Raw genomic sequence first — 20,263 nt, forward strand, 5'->3', positions numbered from 1 at the left:
CCTCTGTGCGGCCTTCCCCGTCCCACCAGGAGCTCGCGCCCCCTCTCTGCTCGCTTTATGGAGACTTCATTCAACACGCATTTGAATGCCTAGAGTGGTCACGTTGCCTCACAGTTCGATTATGTGCCACTCATTTTAGCAGGCACACAGCTATTTGCAGACAAGGGCCATTTCTTAGTTACCTTTGCACGTCCAGAGCTTAGTACAGAGGTGAGCATGGAGCAGGCATTGAATAAACGTTGGCTAATTCGTGAATGGAGATGCTGATGTGAGAGCGCAGACCATTTTGGACTGTGACGATCACGTATGGAGAGCTGTGGGTGAGGCTGGTCAGAGGAAGAGGCAGGAAGGAAGCAGAGCATAGACTGCAGATCTCAAAAGGGCGCACGCCCTTTGGAGGACAGAGCAAACTGTTCCGTTGTTCTGGCAGAAGTTCCCACGTCCATTTCCCAGTAGACGCAGGCACCAGGATCTTTTGTCCCCCGTACACTTTACATTTGTTATCACACCCTAATCTTCAGATTCCATCAGCAAAGCCATTAACTGCTTTTTAAATAGACCAGAGTGGGTATTAAAGACCTTCATGCTTGCCAAAAGGAAAAGCAAACAGTCCAGGGATATGTAGGGGAACAGGTTGGTACAAAGGCAGAAAAGCCCACGTGCCTCGAGATCAAATGGACAGGGAGATCAGGGTATAAGAGAGGGACCCGACCTCGCTCCGTGTGTCCCAACACGGGTCTGTCTCTGTGTCCAGTGTGTTGGCGGCCAGTTGAAAATCAGCACCATGAAGATCCTGGTCTTGGCCTTGGTCTTCCTACACCTCTCCGAGGGCGTGGAAAGGTGTGTGTTGGGATTCAGTCTCATTGTGGGTCCCAGCGCTAAGGGGGCAGGACAAGGCAGGGAAGAACGAAAGGCTTCCTCTGCAGATCTCGTGGAGAAGGGGTCAGGTTGTCTCTTGGTGGCACGTACTGAATGCCTGCTGGGGGCTAAGATTTGAAATGGATGAAGGGATGGAGGGATGGAGGGAGGGAGGGAGGGATGGAATGTGCATATAAGGGTGGGTTGGGTGTTTTGTTAGCTAAGAAGGATGGGCAATCCCTGCCTCAAGCTTACAGGACAGACTGGGAAGAAACAGACATTTACTCTTTGGAAACAATATAGAAGCACAGAACCCCGAAGTATTATGCCGTGCATTTCTGTGTTCTTAGGGCCAGCACAGAAATGCACGGCATAATACTTCGGGGTTCTGTGCTGGGAATCCTGGAATTACTATAGTGGTCAGAACTGGCCAAAATCCAGGAGGATTTCCTGTGACAGGCTCTTCTTGAGTCGGGCACCCGAGAGGTTTGAAAACTCTAGGTCAGGTCATTGAAGAAGTGGCTTGAATGGGGCACGGCGAAGCTCATTCTTCTTTTTTACCCTGTCTCCGCAGAATCATCCTGAAAAAGGGCAAGTCTATCCGCCAGATGATGGAGGAGAAGGGTGTACTGGAGGAATTCCTAAAGAGCCACCCAAAGGCTGATCCCGCTGTCAAATATCATTTCAACAATGACGCTGTTGCTTATGAACCCATCACCAACTACATGGATGTGGGTGAAGGGAGAGGACTGTCCATAACTCTTGGCTGATAACCATTTTTAAATACTTATGTATACCCGCCATGAGCTCTGACTTGGGTTAGTCACTAAACCCAAGTCTCACTTTCCTATGGAAAGCATCTGAATACATTATCAGTTAGTACTTCCTGAGAGGATAGTAGCTCCCTGTCCTTCCCCCTTTCCTCTCATTACTGGCCCATCTCTCCAAAGCCACACTTCCATGGTTAAGAGAGTCATAGTGGGAACGTTCAACTTAGTCAAGAGATCCCAAGGAAGTCCTAGCGATGAGCTGCAGGAGAAAGAAGGAGAACACTGTGCAAGGCCCCGGGAGGGCTCCCCAGTGCCTCCAGGCTCTGTGTGCCGCCCCCTCTGGAAGGATACACTCGTGTCCAGTGTCTGCTCAGGGCATCTCAACTTCCTGGTGTCCTGTGGACTGTTCTTAGCGACATGTCACATAGGACATCAGAGCTGGAAGACACTGCGGGGATCTCACAGGTTAGAGATGGAGGAACGAGAGGCAGATAAGTGACATGAGAAATTCACTTAGAGCTTACACTGCCGCTCCGTGAAAATTATCTTCTGGCTTTCCATGTGACCTCTCATCCTAGACATCCTGGCACCCTTTGCTGGTATGTGACCAGGAGGGAGGAGGACAGTGGTGGAAGTATCCAGCACTGGAAGAGAAGGGGAGAAGTGTGTGCACGAGAGAGAGAGAGAGAAAGAGAGAGAGAGAGAGAGAGAGAGAGAGAGAGAGAGAGAAGCAAAGGAGAACAAAGTGATAGCTTTTCCAATGTTGTGTGCTCTGGCATAATGTGGTAAATGTATGGGGGTATCACCTTATTATAAAGGAGAAAACACATTTAGAAGATATTGGCTTGCAAGACTGTCTCAGCCACTCAAAGGCTAGCAATCAGCAACAAAGAAGTAAAATACTGAGAAGAGCTAGCTCCACATGAGGTGGAAAGGTTGTGGCAGAAGCCCCGTCTTCCTCTAAGGAAATAATTTGGGCAAAATGTGACTTCCAGTGGGTCAACTTCTTCCTCATCCTTAGGACAAGGCTAAGCTGCTTAGTGAGGGTGACCAAGCTTTCTTTGCAGGCTTTCTACTTTGGGGAGATCAGCATTGGGACGCCACCCCAAAATTTCCTGGTCCTCTTTGACACGGGCTCCTCCAACCTATGGGTGCCCTCCACCTACTGCCAGAGCCAGGCCTGCTGTGAGTACATCACCACCTGCCCAAGGGAGGGAGTGTGGGGTGGAGTCAGGATTGGGCCCAGCCTTATAATGCCAAGTCCAGAGTTCTTGGTGCCTCTCCATTATCTTGTCCTTCTTAAATGAGGAGCAGCTAGCCACCTGGCCCTCAGGCCACATTTCAGAAGTGCTGACCATTCTGGAGAGAGACAGCAGAAATAGACTAAAACTTCCAATTCTTTCTACATTGTCCTTTTCCCTCAGCTCTCTCCAGTGGGCCAGAATTCCTGACACTTTTGAGGGGACCCATCCCTCAGGGAATGATGGATTGGAAGGAATTCAGGCACTGCTGGCTACCCAAGGGGACAGACTTTTCTGGGACTAACACGGTTTTTCTATATCACAAAGGATGTGAGGCTGAGCCAATCCCAGACTCGGTCTGAGAATCCCAGGCCATGGAGGGTAATTGCCTCCAAGTATTTTGGGAAGCAGTGCATGATGATAGTAGTTCATCCTGTCTTTTCACAGCCAATCACCACAGGTTCAACCCCAGCCTGTCCTCCACCTTCAGAAACAATGGGCAAACCTACACACTGTCCTATGGGAGTGGCAGCCTGAGCGTGGTCCTCGGTTACGACACAGTGATGGTGAGTGCTGTTCGCATAGTTCCTGAGGGTCAGCATGTTGGCTCCCATTTCTAGAGCCTTTAGAGTAATCCATGATAAGTAGTTAGGTCCAGCCTTCCCAGGAGCTGAGAGTCAGGAAAGACGTCAAAGGCCATCTCATTCAACCTTCCTCCCAAGCCAGGAATTGCTTCCAGAGCAGTCCAGGCTGCAGAATCCTCTTCTGTTGCGTCTTCTTGTGACTTGGTCCCCTGGTCTTAGCTCTACCCTCTGGAACCACATAGAAGAATCTGCCTCCTCCTCCTCCACACAACTTCACTGTGGATATTTGAAGACCTGTTCTTTCACTATGTTCTTGTGCTTTTATGTCTAACATTCACAGTTTCTCTATCATTCTTGCACATGGATTATTCAGTGTCAACCCAGTCACTGACCGTGGAAATGGAAACTTGAACTCCAGAAAACCACCTCGTCTGCTTTCTCAGCACCCACGCTCTTTGTTTCCAAAACATGCCCGGTTGGGTGATGCTGTTGCCCTTTCACTTTCCACATCCACACCCATGAGGGAGCTCAGCATGAAAGAAGCCAACTTCTCTCCGCAGCAGAGGCTCTAGATTCCAGACATGGGGCACCTACGTCCAGGAAGGATTTGTCCATGTGAATTGTTCAGCTCTCCTGTCTGCTCGCTCCAGGTTCAGAACATCGTCGTCAATAACCAGGAGTTTGGCCTGAGCGAGAATGAGCCCAACAACCCTTTCTACTATTCAGACTTTGATGGGATCCTGGGGATGGCCTACCCGAACATGGCGGTGGGCAATGCCCCAACGGTCATGCAGGGCATGCTGCAGCAGCGCCAGCTCACCCAGCCTGTCTTCAGCTTCTACTTCTCTCGGTAGGAAGCCATGTCCTGGGAAGAGCTCAGCAAACGAGGTTCTGTGAGGGTTTGGGGGAAACTCCAGTCTCAGGCAGGGCTCGGGTTATAAAGTTTTCTGACTCAATGAATATAACATGCTATATACAATCTATGTAATTCTGAAAATTTATAATCACATTTTTTGGGGGGAGTTTTAAGTGCGATGGAACAATTTTTACTTATGGCCATAAACCATACGATGACTCTTTTTTTAAAAAAATTTGTATTTATTGATTTTAGAGAGAGAGAAAGGAAGAGAGACAGGGAGAAACATTGATTTGTCGTTCCACGTATTTATGAATTCCTTGGTTGATTTTTATATGTGCCTTGAATCAAACCAGGGATCTAACCAGCCAACTTGGCGTATTGGGATGACACTAATCAACTGAGCTACCCAGCCAGGTTGATGACTCTTTTCTTAAAAATAAGCAGTAGTCCCTCAATATTTGCTTAGTAAACCTGGAGATCACTGTATGAGAATGGCAAAGCACTAGAGCTACAGAATGAGTCGTGTGAACATTCACTAGCAAAGAGAGCAATAATGAGATGATGATTATAATGACGTCTCTGGCTTTGTAAAGGGTTCTTAGAGCAATGGCTTCAAATGACATCTTACATGTCTGTTAGTAGCCTCATTTTGCCAATGAGGAAACAGAAGCTCAAACAGGTGGCGAATGTTGAGGAAGGTCATCCGCTGGTAGGTGTGAAGCCAAGACTCAAACACAAGCACCTCGATCTGAAATCCAGTGCTTTTTCCTTCTCCATCTGGCCTTGAACTTTTGTGACATACTTTACTCCCTGACTTTTTTTTTCTCTAAACACATGATCCTTAGGGCACCTGAGGTCCAAATGTCTCTCTCCTATGACTGGCAGATGCAGGGTAATGAACCCAACAGACGTCAATGCTCTTCACATTATCTAGTGACCAACCAGCCTGTGACAGAAGTGTCCCTGTCATAGCCCCATGAGATCTCTGTCAGGCCCCATTCTGAGGGGCTCTCAGTGGGGTTTCTCACTTTGCCCCTGGCAGGGCTTCTCCGGGATCCTTTTACAGTTTCTTTTCAGGTGCCTGGTTTCCAATTCTATCTTCTCTATGGACAGTCCATGCTTCCAGTTTTCTAATACCTTGCGTGTTTCTCTGAGGGTTCCCCTTTCCATTGTGTCTTGAGTCAGGTGAACTCGGAGAGTAGCTCTCACTTTGTGCTGGAGGGAAGGAGGGAGGGAGGGAAGAAGGGTGAGAGGAGCTAGAGGAATGAAACTCACTCACATTATGGAAACTCATGATCGTCGACATTTCCTTTCAGCCAACCAACCTATCAGTATGGTGGGGAGCTCATCCTTGGAGGGGTGGACACCCGACTCTACTCCGGTCCGATCGTCTGGGCCCCTGTCACCCAGGAGCTGTACTGGCAGATTGGCATTCAGGAGTAAGTAGAGAGGACGGTTCCTATGGATTACGGACACTCCTAGGGTGCTTCTCCAGCATGACAATATTTCCTGTTCCTGCCATGGCTTTACCAGTGTCACCAAACCCTCAGGCTGAGATGGACTCTGATGTCCAACTTTTCAGTGAATGTGTTGAACTGGTTGCTGAGCCTTGTCACGCCAGCAGACTGGTCCATTCCCAGGCACTGTGAGTCCCTGTCTTCCTTTTTGGAAGTTTCGTTATCCCGGTCAGCACAGTCTGTAACCTGGCCGTCATCAGTAAAAGTGACAGCTGTCACTGCTATTTTCTGTGTGTCAGGTGCTGTGCTAAGTATTTTACATATGACTGCATGTCCTAGCCACGACGAGGGCATAAATATATTTTATTCCATAGATAAAGAATCCAAGGCTCAGAGGTTAAGTAACTTCCACAAGGCACGCATTTCACAAATGTCAAAATCTGAGCGCAAGTGTATCTGATACCAAAGCCCACAAGCATGAATCAGTCACACCTACAGTCAAGGTCCTAAAAATTCTTCATCACGTGCGAATTAAAGACAACACACCTTGGACCTGGGCTCAAGGCCACACAAAAGCAAGGCTCTACCTGTCAGCATGGCCACCTCACTACTTCCTGACCTGAGGCTCCGGCTTCTCAGAGTCCTTGTGCCTCTACTGTGACTTCCTTGCTTCTTTTCTTTTGAATCGACCACCTGCCATGGGACTCCTCTCCTCTGCGCCTACTTGAATTTTGGGCACATCCTTGAGAGGCTGGATTAACTCCTATCTCCTCCAAAAAGTTGGCCCAGCCTGGTGACCTCTCCCCCGTCCCTGTCTCCCTGTCTCTCTCTCCCTCCTGTAGTATTGACCTGTGTTCCTGTCGCGGTTCACGTGTCCTAATCATTGGGTAAGCCTCTGGGAAATGGCCCAGTGAGAGAGAGACAGACAGAGAGAGAGAGAGAGAGAGAGAGAGAGAGAGAGAAGAGTTTAGCAGTTCTGGGGACTAGTTTAATGTGCTTGGAATAGAGATGTCCTTTACTCACCCTTTCTAAAGCATCACTTGCACAGAAAAATTCTTGTCTGACCCTCCCCCGCCAACTAGATCAACCCCCCTCTTCTCAGGCCCATAACATTTCCTTCTTGGCCCTTCCCAGGGCTGCATCGTTTGTGTGTTCTTGTTAAGTGTCTAGTCCTTCTACTAGACTTGGTATCTGTCTTGCTCACTGTTGTATCTCCAAGTCCCTTGGCTCATGGACAGCACCAAACAAATATATGTGGAATGAAGAGGAAAGGTAGAGCAGCAGAAAAAGCTGGACAAGGAACCAGGGACCAAATCATATGGGACTTTATGTCCCACAACATGGAGTTCATCCGCTCATCCCTCATGGTGTTAGTCACAGCTTAGTGTATTACATTGTCTCATCCATATTACAATGAACTCCTTAAAAACAGTGAGTATCATTAACCCCCCCCCTTTATATCACCTTAATCCCTATAGGCATGTCTGGCACGTGGTAGGTGCTCAAGTGGATTTGTTCATTGACTCCAAGCCCTGGTTGTGTTTGGCACATGTGTTGCGCTCCATACAGGTACCTACAGATGGTTAAAGAAGACAAGTTCTTTTCCTGCCAGACCAGGACTGAGTCATCACTCCAGCGATGACAGCATGCGGGAGCATTAGCTGGGCAGGGGTATAGAGGGGTGGCCTGGCTTCCCGGAACAGTCAGGATGTCGGAGCTGCGGGGTTGGGGGGTATGAAGGGTGATCATGGACCATGTTGGCAGCAGAGGGTCCTGACTTTCCCTGTTCTGGTGTCCCCCCCAGGTTTGTCATTGGTAACCAGGCCACTGGCTGGTGCTCCCAGGGCTGCCAGGCCATCGTGGATACGGGCACCTTCCTGCTGGCCATTCCCCAGCAGTACATGGGCTCCTTCCTGCAAGCGACAGGGGCCCAGCAGGCTCAGAACGGCGATGTGAGTGAAGGGACGCCGTGGGCTCCTCTGTCCACCCAGCAGCCTCAACACGGGAGCCTGGACTCTGGCGGGGGGTTCATGAGGGGGAGGGGGAGGGGGTGGGTGGGCACCCAAGCCCCTGGCAGGACAGGTCATGTGGGGACCCAGCATGGAATGTCAGGCATGAACCCTCCACGCCAGGAAGAGTAAGGGGACGAGCAGCCTGTGAGTCAGGAGGTGCTGTCAGTGCACTGCAGGCCCCGGGAACGCAGGCCAGCTTGGCCTGGCCACTGTCACGGGACGGCACTGCCATCGGGCACAGTGCCTTTTTCCATTCCACCTGAGTTTCCGTCTTTGCCAGGAATACACCTTTGAGTTTTACTGTGAGAAGTCCCCTGTCCCCTGACACCTCCCTCCGTTTGTTCACGTATCAGTAGCTGCTTCTCCCTGCATGAGAGAGTCTGGGCCCAGGCTGAATCCTGGTTCTCCTGGTGCGTGGGGGGGGGAGGCGGGTGTGCATGCGTGTGTGTCTATAAGTGTGTATCTGTGCCTTTTCTCTGTAACTTGTACTTTCGGAGATTAGAAATTGTGTTCTGGAATGAGCCTAACTCCGTAAGGCCATATTGATACAATCAAAAGCTACAAGCTGAGGTGTGTGTAAGGAGAGGGCTCAAGCAGCAGAGGACATGGTCAGCGCTGTGCCTGGAGTCTGGCCGTGCTGTTCATGCCCTGCAAAACCCTCTGCGGGAAGGTCAGGAAGAGAGCCTCACCGGGAAGGGGCCTCGGGCGCTTCGTCTGGGCTCCAGCCCCCGGCGTCTACAGCTTTGCCTCTCTGTCTCCCAGTTTGTGGTCGACTGCAACTCTGTGCAGAGCTTGCCCACCATCACCTTCGTCATCAGCGGGTCCCAGTTCCCTCTGCCTCCCTCTGCCTATGTCTTCAACGTACGTAGCCACTCCCAGGCTCCCTGGATATGCAATCGTATGGGCCCAACAGCTGTTCCGTGTCCCAACCCACATCTGGGCAACTTTGGAGAATCCCCAGGGGCAGGGCTGAGGGTGAACAAGAATTCAGAGACCCCACGGGTGCCATGGAACATAGGGTGGGGGGAGTTCCGGTGGGGGAAGGTCTCTGCAGTGCAACTGGTTATATCCTTATGGCCTTTGTCTCCTTAGAACAATGGCTACTGCAGGCTCGGGATCGAGGCCACTTACCTGCCGTCCCCCAATGGGCAGCCCCTGTGGATTCTGGGAGATGTGTTCCTCAAGGAGTATTACTCTGTCTACGATATGGCCAACAACAGGGTGGGCTTTGCCTTTTCCGCCTAGACAGCAGAGTCTCCCTGCAGGACTCTGGGACCACCCGACTGTTTCTGTGGGCGCACAGCAGCATTTTAAACTATCCTGACCCCTTCTGCTCACTGGAGTCTTACTTCCTGCAACTAATAAATCAGGCAACTCCAAACGTCTTTGAAGTTCCTTCCCAGATGCTTTTCTTGTGTGTGTTCTGCTTTTAGTAGTTTACTCTAAATTGGACCTTAGCAGCAGTTCTTTCAGGGGATCTTTTAATTGATCAATGTTTATTCATAATGCTTTGATTTATTTCAACAAGTATTTATCGAGCATGCATCATGCGCTAGATACTACGTTCAGTACCGAGGATACAGATCACAGATATACAAGGATGAAAGAGCTATGAAAAAGGATATCTGAAAGAATACAATGTTTTCTACTATCTCAGCTAGAGCAAAGAAGATCATAGACTATTGCCAGCTTGGGGGATTTATGGAGGATGTTAGATATTGTTGAGATACCTCAAGGATATTAGGTATTTGTTGAGTAGCATAGATCCAGGCACCTTTCAGGACACTGTAGGAGAAGAAAGATGAATAGGAGAGTCCCAGGAAGCTTTCTTTCTGGTGGCAAGACAAACATGTACGCACCCAATTGAATACCGCCATGGGTAAGAGTCATGATAGAGTATGTACAACGTGATAGGAAAAGAGTGAGAAAGCAGTGGTCAATTCTGTTTGGGTGAAGGATGTAAAAATAGGTAACATTTGACAAGGGGAGAGTACAAAAGTAGAAGTTTGTCAGAGGAGAGTGGGAAGGGTATTGTATGAGAAGAGAACTGCATGAGCAAAAACATGGATGTATAGGGGTATACAGGAGTGTTTGGGGGGACTCTGAGCAATCTAGGAGCTATAAAATCAGATCTTAAAGAAAAGAGGAAAGGGGGTACAGGGAGCCATAACAAGTATTTTGTGAGTGGAGATGTCATTTTGCTTTCCTATTTCTGGGTTACGATGACCTCCCTGTCGGAATTTGGCAGTTGGCGGGAAGGTATGGAATGCCACTGGTAACTGGTGCTAGAGGACTCCAAAATAACTAAGGGACAGTTCATCTGCCACCAAAAGGCCAGTCCAGCTCTACTGTAGGCTCTGTAGAAGGATTATTATGCCACCAGACTGTCAGGAGTAGATGTTGGGGTTGAAGGTGATTTCTAAGGACTAGGGTGCTTGGGTTGGTGATGGTTCTTCTAACACTTGGAGCTTGGGCTAAACCAAATACATATGGGAGAAGGAAGGAGGGTGGAAAAGGTGATGGCATCTCAGTGCCAATAAGGATCATGCCTTCTCCAGGTTCACCACCATGGTGGCTGCAGCTGACATCTTTGAATATAGACATATATATTCATATTCCATATTCACCACTTTTATTCAATTTAGTTTTGGAAGTTCTAGCCTGGCCCCAGAAATAAGACAAGAAAAAGAAATGAAAGACTTTCAAATTGGAAAGGATAAGGTAAAATTGTTATTATTTGCAGATGACATCATATATACATCAAGAAACCTGAAGGTTCCTAAAAACAATTAGAACTGATAAATGAATTTAATAAAGGTAGCAGGATACAAAATGAAAATTAAGAATTTGTTTGCATATGTATACATCAAGAACACACTATCAGAAAGGGAAATTCGGAAAACCAATTTACAATTGAGTGATAAAAAAACCCCTATGAATAAATTTATCCATATATTCAATGCAAACTTCATCAAAATACCATGGCAATTTTCATAGAGCTAGAACAAATAATCCTAAAATTTATATGGAGCCACAAAAGACCTCAAATAACCAAAGCAATCTTAAGAAAAAACCAACAAAGTTGGAGGCATCATGCTACCTGATATCAAACTATACTACAGGGCTATAGTAATCAAAACAGCATGGTACTGGCATCAAAAGAGACACAGATCAATGAAATAGAATGAAAAGGCCAGAAATAAGCCCATGCTTTTATGGCCAATTAATCTATGACAAAGGAGGCAAAAATATACAATGGGGGTAAAGACAGTCTCTCCAATGGTGTTGGGAAAACTGGACTGATACATGCAAAAAGTGAAACTAGACCACTTTCTTACACCATGAACAAGAATAAACTCAAAATAGATTAGAGCTAAAGGTAAGACCCAAATCATAAAACTTCTAAAACAAATCACAGACAGTAAACTTTTTAACATTGCTCTGAGCAATATTTTTTTGAATATGTCCCCTCAGGCAAGGGAAACAAAAGAAAAATAAACAAATCAGACTACATTAAACTAATAAGTTTTTGCATAGCAAAGGAAACAATCAATAAAACAAAAAGACAACCTACAGAATGGAAGAAAATATTTGTCAATTATACATCTGATAAGGGTTTAATAGCCAACATATATTTAAAACCTCTTTCAACTTCTCACACACACACACACACACACACACACACCCAAACCCAAACAATCCAATTAAAAAATAGAGGACCTGAACAGACCTTTTTCCAAAGAGGACATACAGATGGCCAACATATATGTGAAAAGATGCTTAATGTCACTAATCATCAAGGAAATGCAAATTAAAACCACAATGAGATATCATTTCACATCTGTTAGAATAGCTACCATCGCTAAATCAACAGACAAGTGTTGGCAAAGATGTGGAGAAAAGGGAACCCTTGTACACTATTAGTGGGAATGCAAGTTGATGCAGCCGATGGATCAGTTGGATACTCCTCAAAAAATTAAAAATTTAACTGTTTTATGCCCAGCAATCCCACTTCTGGGTATTTATACAAAGAAATTCAAAACACTAATTCAAAAAGATATATGCACCCCTCTGTTCATTGCAGCATTACTTACAATAGCCAAAATATGGAAGGAACCCAAGAGCTCATCAATAGAAAATTAGATAAAGAAGCTGTGATACATATATACAACAGAATATTACATTACTGAGCCATAAAAAAAAAAAAAAAGAATTAAATCTTACCATTTACAACAACATGGATGGACATAGATTACACTAAGTGAAATAAGTCAGAAAAGACAAACACTGTACCACATGCGATCACTTATATGTGGAATCTAAAGAACAAAATAAATGAACAAACAAAAACACAAACATACTTGTAGATACAGAGAACAGCTGAGGGTTGTCAGATGGGAAGGGGGTTGGGGAGCTGGGTGACAAAGCTTAAGGGATTAAGAAGTACAAATTGGCAGTTACAAAATAGTCGTGGGGGTGTAAAGTATAGTATAGGGAATATGGTCAATAATATTATAATAAATATGTATGGTGCTAGGTGGGTAATAGAATATTGAGAGTTATTTCATAAATTGTATAAATGTCTAACCATTATGCTGTACACCTGAAACCAATATAAATAATATTGAATGTCAACTGTAACTGAAAAAATTTAAAAGTAAAATATATATACCAAAAACCCATTAGAAAATTGCATACACTTGAATAGACACTATAGAAAGGATGGCAAACAAATGGTCAATACAAAATGTTAAAAAAAAAGGTTTAACCGCTTAAGCTTCAGGGAAGTGCCATAAAATCACAATGAGGTACTATTATACACAGACAGCTTTGGCTGATGTAGAGAAAAGCCACGCCAAGTCAGCCAACGCCTGGTCAATCAGATCATTCGTGTACATCTAGTAGGAGTGTACGTTCAGAGAGTCGATTTGGTCATCGCTGGATTAATCTGGAAAAGCCTTTGGCAGCATCTACTAAAATTGTATTTACACTTACCCTGTTCCCTGCACACAAAAACGCCCACAGTAATTGTGGGCATGTGTTCACCACCGGCGTGTGCTCCTGCGCCGTGGCACCTGGAGTCACATGGCTCTGTGTTGCGCACAACCCACGGCCCATGAGCAGGCCCATGACCAAAGCTTGTGCTATCTGCACCCAGCAGAAGTACACACACAATAAGAACTCACAACTAACAACAGGCAATGTTGAGGAGTCACCCTACAACCCTAATACTAATCCCGGCCAGGACAGCGAACACCTTCTGGGTCCTTCCCGCGCACGTAAACACTAAAACTGGCATAGTTAATCTGTGGTTCTGTTATGGCGCAGGACAAGCCTGCCCAGTCAGAGACTCCCCAGTTTGACCTGAGACACAGCGGAGTAAAGCAAGGGGTGGGGTTCCTTAGACAACGTCTGTGCATTGGCTCCAATGATCTAGAGAACTCTGCACCCTGGCAGCAGGTGCCCAGGGGACAGTGAGCGCCCGGGGGCCGGGAGGGCCCGGGAGCAGTGAGTGACCAGCGGCATCATCAGATGCCCCCTTACGCACGGGTTTTCTCAGCACCCTGCTCTGTTTTCATGGTACTTACTTTCTGATCTCAGAGCCTGTTCTCCAAAACTCCTGCTCCCTCCAAAAGCGGCCCCAAAGCCTGGGTGTACATCATTTTGCACACACAGGTTGTTGCAGAGCAGTACCCCCTGGGAAGTGGTAAAATCCATATTTATCCTCTGGTATCACCTGATTTCAGTTGGGATTAAAGACAGGCCATCTACTTGGATTGTTCTCAACACGGATGTGCATTGGCATCACCTGGAGAGTTTTACAAACTGACATTTGTGTCTAGTCCCAGGAACTCTTACCTGCTGATGTGGGGCGCAGCCTGGTGCACAGTGTCTTACAGCTCCCAAGAGCCTAACGGACAGCCAAGGATGAGAAACCAGTCCTCAGGCTTTCTGCGAGCTGTGGTCCTCGGCCTCGTTTAGCACGAAACACGCTGGAGGCACTTTTAACAAGAGGGCGTCTGGGCGTGTTCTCACCCAGAGTATCAGAATGGCTGGGGTGAGGCCAGGAAATCGATATTTATTTTTTTAAGAACTCCAGGTTTTTTAACTGTAAGTTAAGATGAAGGACATTTCTCTCCTTTTGGAGTTTCTCAGGCTCTGCAGAACATTGAAATTACAAGGTGAAATACTGAAAAGAACTGGATTCCAGGCAGGATCAATGGCCTCTTACGCTAGGGGTAGGAGTGCGGAAGATATTTGTGCTTGAAATTTACTGAGGGAACCTAAGTATAAAGCGAATTGTGCCAGCCACTGCCTTTAAGTGTAAAGAAATGAGAATGCAGGACGATTGGTGAAGAAAGAATGAATTAAAAGACTAAAAGGAGTACCTGACAAACTGGCGTTCTATGCCAACAGCAGTATCGCCCCAAATCAAAGGTGAAATAAAGGTGTCTTCAGAAAAAATTAAGTTGAAATATTTAATTGTTAGAAGGTTTAAGTTAGAAAAAATAATATAGTGAGTCCTCCAACCCAAGAAAAATCACCCCACTGATAACTGGAAATGCAAGAAGAAATGAAGAGCAAATGAAGAGCGTTAAAACATAGAAAAACTGTAAAAGAATTTTTATAAAGCAATAGTAGAGCGTCACAAAAAGATTAAAATGTGTACAATTAAAATGCATGACATGAATAGTTTAAAAAGGCAGAAAAGAGAAAAAGAAATGCAAAGCGTTCTAAGGAATCAGCACTGGGAGGAAGTGGTATAAGTAATTATTTCTGTTAGTATTGAGTGAGGGATTTAGGACTTAATCATTACTGCAAGTATGAGAACACTTGTATCGGATTGTGACTAACAAGAGTATAGAGAGAACAATGAAATAATGAAAATACTTACTTGAATAAAGTCAGGCAAAGTATTACAAAGATAAAAATCAATTCCACTTATAATAGCATAAAAAATGAAATACTAAATAATAAACTTAACCAAGGCAGTGAAAGATCTGTACACTGAAAACGACAGGACTGATGAAAGAAATTGGGAAAGACACAAACCCATGGAAAGCTATCCTGTGTTCATGCTTTGGAAAAATTAATATTGTTAAAAAGCCCATAGTACCCAAAGTCAACTGCGAAGTTGTTGCGTTACCGGTGCTGCAACAAATTGAAGAGGCAGCAGACTGAAGGCGACAAGCAGTAGGGGATTTAGCGGACGTGACCGGCTAAGCCCCGAACCAAGGGAAACCATCTATTTCATTAGCAGGCGTAAACAATACAAAGAATGCAAGCTGCTTTGAGAACCACCTGACCTGGTATTTATCAAGACTGCAGGGACATACATTCCTTACATTAATCTAGTTTCTAACGCCAGTTCTTAAGAACCCTCAAGGAAGTGCCATACACAGAAAACACTCATTGTCTCTTGGTGGCCTTCCACCTCCCCCACCGGCCAGTTTACTGGTCAAGCGGGGATATGCCGACAATAAGCTTTTCCATGCAGGCAACCCCCTTGGCTAGATGCATCCATCTTCCGAATTTCTCCCTTTTGGTTTTTGGTCCTGCAGTCTGTGCAACATCACGGTGAAGATGGCCGTTGGATGTTGGTAGTGTTGGTGGTCTCGTTGCCCCTGGCACCAGACTAGGCAAAGAATAAACAATGCAATTAAGCAACAACAAAAAACAACTGCAGTACTCCTTCCCAGAGCCCTAAAGCCATTGAAAGGATTTATATTTTTTATGCCATCTGCGATTCCCTGCAACAAATCATCCCCCGAAATGAGTTTAAGCTGCTCTTCAAAAGTTTCTTCAATGTGCTTTTGTACTATTTCATCGGTTACATTAGAATGATGGAGGAGATGTTTTTTGATATTGTCCCATGGGAACTGGGTTTGATTCCAAGGGATAAGAGTTACACAAAATGAGGAAACATTCCAATTGCATTTCAAATGAATTTGCCTTTGAAAACTAACAATTTGACCTCCTAACATAGTAACAGCTTGTTCCAAATCCTTTTTATTAGGGCCATTGTTCAAAGCTTCGCCCTGCTATTAACATGGTTAACTAATAAGCCAGTATGGGTAGAACAATGGCCCTTAATAAAAAGGATTTGAATTTACACTCAGTAATTGTCTCTGTTCTTTACATATGGAAGGAATTTGAAGAGACGCTCCCCACTGGCTAAGTAAATCTCGGCCCCATAAATTAACTGCAATGGAGGCCACATAGGGTTTAAGATATCCCTTTGGTCCTTCAGGGCCTAAGCATTCAAAGGTATTTACACTCTGATAGACAGTGTTCAAAGATCCAATTCCAGTAAAAGTAGCTGGTACTTCTGCTTTAGGCCATTGTTTCATGGATATAATAGAAACATCTGCTCCAGTATCTAATAGTCCTACAAAAGACTGTCCATTTATAGCCACTGCCAATTGAGGGTGTTGACCCCAAAATGTTTGCCACCAAACCTCATTGTCAGTACTACCAAATCCTCCTTCCCTTTTAACTGCAGCAGTTTTACTTTTAACATAAGGTAACAATAGCAACTGTGCACATAGTCAATGTAATTCATATGAAAAAGACTCACAAATCCATTGAAAAGGCTCATCGTGGCATATTAGAATATATACACAGATATATGTATTAGATATATCAGAGACTAAAAATTCAGGAAATACAAAAAACACCAAAACTGAAGCAGAAAGAAAAGCAAGTGGAAATTAATGGGGGCGGGAGGAAGAGCACTAGAGACATGTGCCCCACAATGAAAACCTTGGGAGCCAAACATTAAATCCCATGAAATAGAATTCTATCTAATGAGAGGTGGGCAAGGCCTCTCCACCCACAAACTACAACATACACTGAGGAATTAAACAAAATATAGATCAAAGGAGAGTTTTACCACCTCCATGCACTGCTAGAAACATTTTAAGGACACCAATTCAGAATATATTTAATAGTACATTCTTTGGGTGTCAGAAGTACTTTATTATTAAATGTGTTCACATATTATAAATCACATCTTAACTTTTGGAAACAGTAAACATAAAGAATGAACATCTTAGAATAAAAAAAAATAGAGTATCTGAACCACTGGCTCTGCAAGTTCCAACTGATAAAGAAAATGGACCTTTGATCTTATGACTAAATAGAAAAAAACTACTCAGTGGGTTTACTGAAGGAAAACAAGTTTCAATTAAGAACACTTACCTATCGATTAACATGAACATCTTTGAGTTTGTCTTGACTATAAAAATTCAACAGGGATTACTATGAAATGCATAATGAAAATTGTTACCAGAGGTGATGTGACGAGGGATTCCTGGAACCCCGGCCTAATTCATCACCATGGTCTCCCCACATGCCAACCACAAATTCTCCATGTTGTCATTGACCTCCTTCATCGACATGGATTTGATGGCATTGCCTGAATTTGGACTGTCCAAGGGCCCAGGGAAGCCCACCTGAGAACAAACAGCGGTTCGCCATCTTGGTTAAGGTGGGAATGGAGCACTAGCTCTGGGTCTTCTTGTGGTGAAGTTGGTGCCTTAGTGGGCTTTCTATGGGAGTTGCATTTCCTGGGAATGTATATTGGTTAAGGTGTTTGGGGTTGCAAGCAACAGAAACAGACCCTCTGTCTGGCTTAAGCCCCAAAATAAATTATTGGAAGGATATAGGTACCAGAAGGATCCCAAGGAAGAGATTCTTGAATTGAGAAGGTGGAATCATTCATTATTTATTCCGTATTTATTGAGCAGCTACTGGGAGCCAGATGTGTGCTTTACACAGGAGCTAGAGCAGCAAACAAGACAAATGTGATCCCTGCTCTTGTGGGGTTTAAAGCTGTGTGGAGGACACAGAGAAGAAATTAAGGGAGAGAGAAAGGGAAGGGAAGATAGGAAAAGCAGGAAGGGGAAGGGAGAGAAAGGGTAAGGAGCAAACCATGAAAACATTAAATAATTGCACATGGTGGTAAGAGCAATGATGTCAGCACATAGGATGCTCAGGGGAGTCTTTTGAGAAGAAATGGCATTTGAACTATGATAAAGTATTAAAGGAAACCATGCATACAAAGGATAAGAATAATTTTCTAAGGAAATGGTAACCCCATTAGCAAAGGCCTGGAGACAGGAAGGAGCTGGGTGTGGCTATGCAAAAATGCGATGCTAGAGCTCCGAGATGGAGGGTGAGGTCACCATAGGCAAGACAGCTCCTAGACTCTCTGCCAGGAATTCCGGGGCTCGCTCTCTAGAATTGTCATTAAATGTGACTTGGATTCAAAGATTCCTAGCCTCTGCATCTCTTTGTTCCAAGTTATACCCTACCAGGACCCATGCTTTTATTTCAGGGGCTATTTCCGGAAATGAGGGAATTGCTCTGAGCTGGAAACCAGCCCAAGAGGTACTTACTGTAGGAAATGTATAATGAGGGCAGCCACTAAAATCCACCCTCTTTTCTCTCTCCAGGAAATGTGAGAAGTTTTTGAAGAGGCTAAAAAACACAGGATGCTGATTATAGCAGCTTTGTTTGCTGGCAAAAGGACCATTGACACAGGACATGAAGTTGCAGACAGGAAAGAATTCACAGGATCTCTTGGACCCTCACCCTAGAGCAGATTCCTCAACTTTTTAGTGGACTATATCCCACGTGGTTATGTACACATGTTGAGAGAGTTGATACCTTCACTGCTTGATGAAGAGGTTTGGGGACATAGTGGCTCTGGTGGCCTCTTTCTTTTTTTATTGTTTTTTAAATCCTCACTTGAAGATATATTTATTCATTTTAGAGAGAGGAAGGGGGAGGGAGAGAGAGAGAAACATCAGTCAGTTGCTTCCCGTATGCACTCTGACCAGCGATCAAACCCACAACCTTTTGATGCACGGGACAACGCTCCAATCAACTGAGCCACCCATCCAGGGCAGGGTGGCAGCCTCTTTAAATTGTCACTGTGGTGGCCTTTGTGGAGAAGAGGAACACAATTTAAGACCATGGCAGATCCTTGTAACAGCAATCCCCATTTGCAAAAAGCTGTAAAATCAGGAAAGCTACTATCGGTTAAGCAATAGGAGAGCTACCCACCTGTGGTTCCCAGGGCCCTGGAGATGTTTCTTAGACATAGGCACTTGGAACCCACATGCCCTAACCTTCAGCTCTGGCTTTGCCCTGTTTTGTTTTGTTTTTTTTTACCCCCAAGGAGGTAAAGGGGACTCCCTGTGTAGCCCTACGAGGGCCACAGAAGATAACCGGCTCCCTGGGGCCCCCCAGGAAGCCAGACCAGTGGGGCCGTGTGGATATCGACTTGGCATTACAGGTTTTCCACTGCTACCAATTCTTACTCTTAAGTCATCTATGAGAAAATGCTCCCCAGGATCCGGATGGGTCGGAATCTCTGTTTCATGCTCCTTGGTTTCATCAACGCAATGGCCTAGGACTTCCATGGCGGCTGGGACACAACAGTCCCCTGCATGTAGGACCCAAGGAACAAGGCAGCATGCATTATTTTGATTGTGTGAGAAAGAATAGTCTCAAATCATAAGAAGAGGGGAGATTCGGGAGAGCCTGGATTGTTGGGCAAGAGGCTTTGTCCTCAGGGGATAATTAGCGAGACTTTGCTAATCAAACGGGACAAACTCTGGTGAGAAATAAGGCCTGTGTTGCTTTCTTTGGGCACATGCCATGAAGTGCTGGGGAGACGTCGGGGTCCCGGGGTCCTGCCGAGAGGCTCATCATGGGGCTCCCCTTTTGCGGGAGGACTTTCCGGCTGTCCTTGCACTCCTGGCCCCTCAGCCCTGTGCACTACTCTCTGGGGCAGGGTCACCTGGCCCTAACACGCGTGAGGCTGGCTTCTGGGCTCACTACACCAAGGCTCATTTGGGTTGAAGATGCACTGGGGAAAATCCTTTCATTCTCCAAGCCATCTTGCTACCCTTCTGCTATTGAGATCCCGTACCCTGGCTTCTCCCAGCTCCGGGCATCAGCAGCCTGGGGAAAGGCAGGCTGATGGCTGTCGAACAGTTTTCACTTAAAAAAACCATCAATCTGAATTTCCTTTTGGGGTTTTGAAGTATATGACACCATCTCTCCTATAGCCCCAAAGCCAAACTCAATTCTATCATATCTGTGTCAACGGCAGGAGGATGTCAATAGTCTAACCTTGGGATACAAATAATTCGATTTTCTGTTTAACTTGAATTGATTGCATTTAGTCAAATCCAGTGCTGAAAATTCAGAGACTGACAGATGAGTGATTAGCAGTGTTGGCCACCCAATAGGAACCCCAGACCCATCCACGTTACGTATGCCACAAACCAGCACATGGGGACAGCACATTCTGAAACGGTCTTTATGCTCTCACATGTGGTTACGTGCCCCTTGCCCCTCCCTGGGCCCCATGCTGGCCGACGAGAGGACCACAGCTCTGCAGAGGCGGAAGAGCAGATCTGTCCTCCGTCCAGGGGACTCTGTGGTCGGGAGGAGCACACGAAGGAACT

The 20,263-nt window shown here is 45.6% G+C and overlaps 1 protein-coding gene across 1 annotated transcript; it reads left to right on the forward strand.

Moving 5' to 3' along the window:
• The first annotated feature begins 784 nt into the window (after positions 1 to 784).
• LOC129063669 (pepsin B) lies at positions 785 to 9,144 on the forward strand. Its single transcript, XM_054564724.1, has 9 exons — positions 785 to 840; positions 1,433 to 1,589; positions 2,696 to 2,813; positions 3,317 to 3,435; positions 4,104 to 4,303; positions 5,629 to 5,751; positions 7,574 to 7,721; positions 8,544 to 8,642; positions 8,874 to 9,144. Exons 1-9 carry the CDS (start codon positions 785 to 787, stop codon positions 9,024 to 9,026), a joined length of 1,173 nt encoding a protein of 390 aa, XP_054420699.1. The 3' UTR covers positions 9,027 to 9,144.
• The last annotated feature ends 11,119 nt before the right edge of the window (positions 9,145 to 20,263 follow it).

This window comes from Pteronotus mesoamericanus, unplaced genomic scaffold (assembly GCF_021234165.1).
Source record: "Pteronotus mesoamericanus isolate MK-2021 breed Mesoamerican mustached bat unplaced genomic scaffold, CSHL_Meso_final scaffold_99, whole genome shotgun sequence".
In the NCBI taxonomy this organism is placed as follows: Eukaryota; Metazoa; Chordata; class Mammalia; order Chiroptera; family Mormoopidae; genus Pteronotus; species Pteronotus mesoamericanus.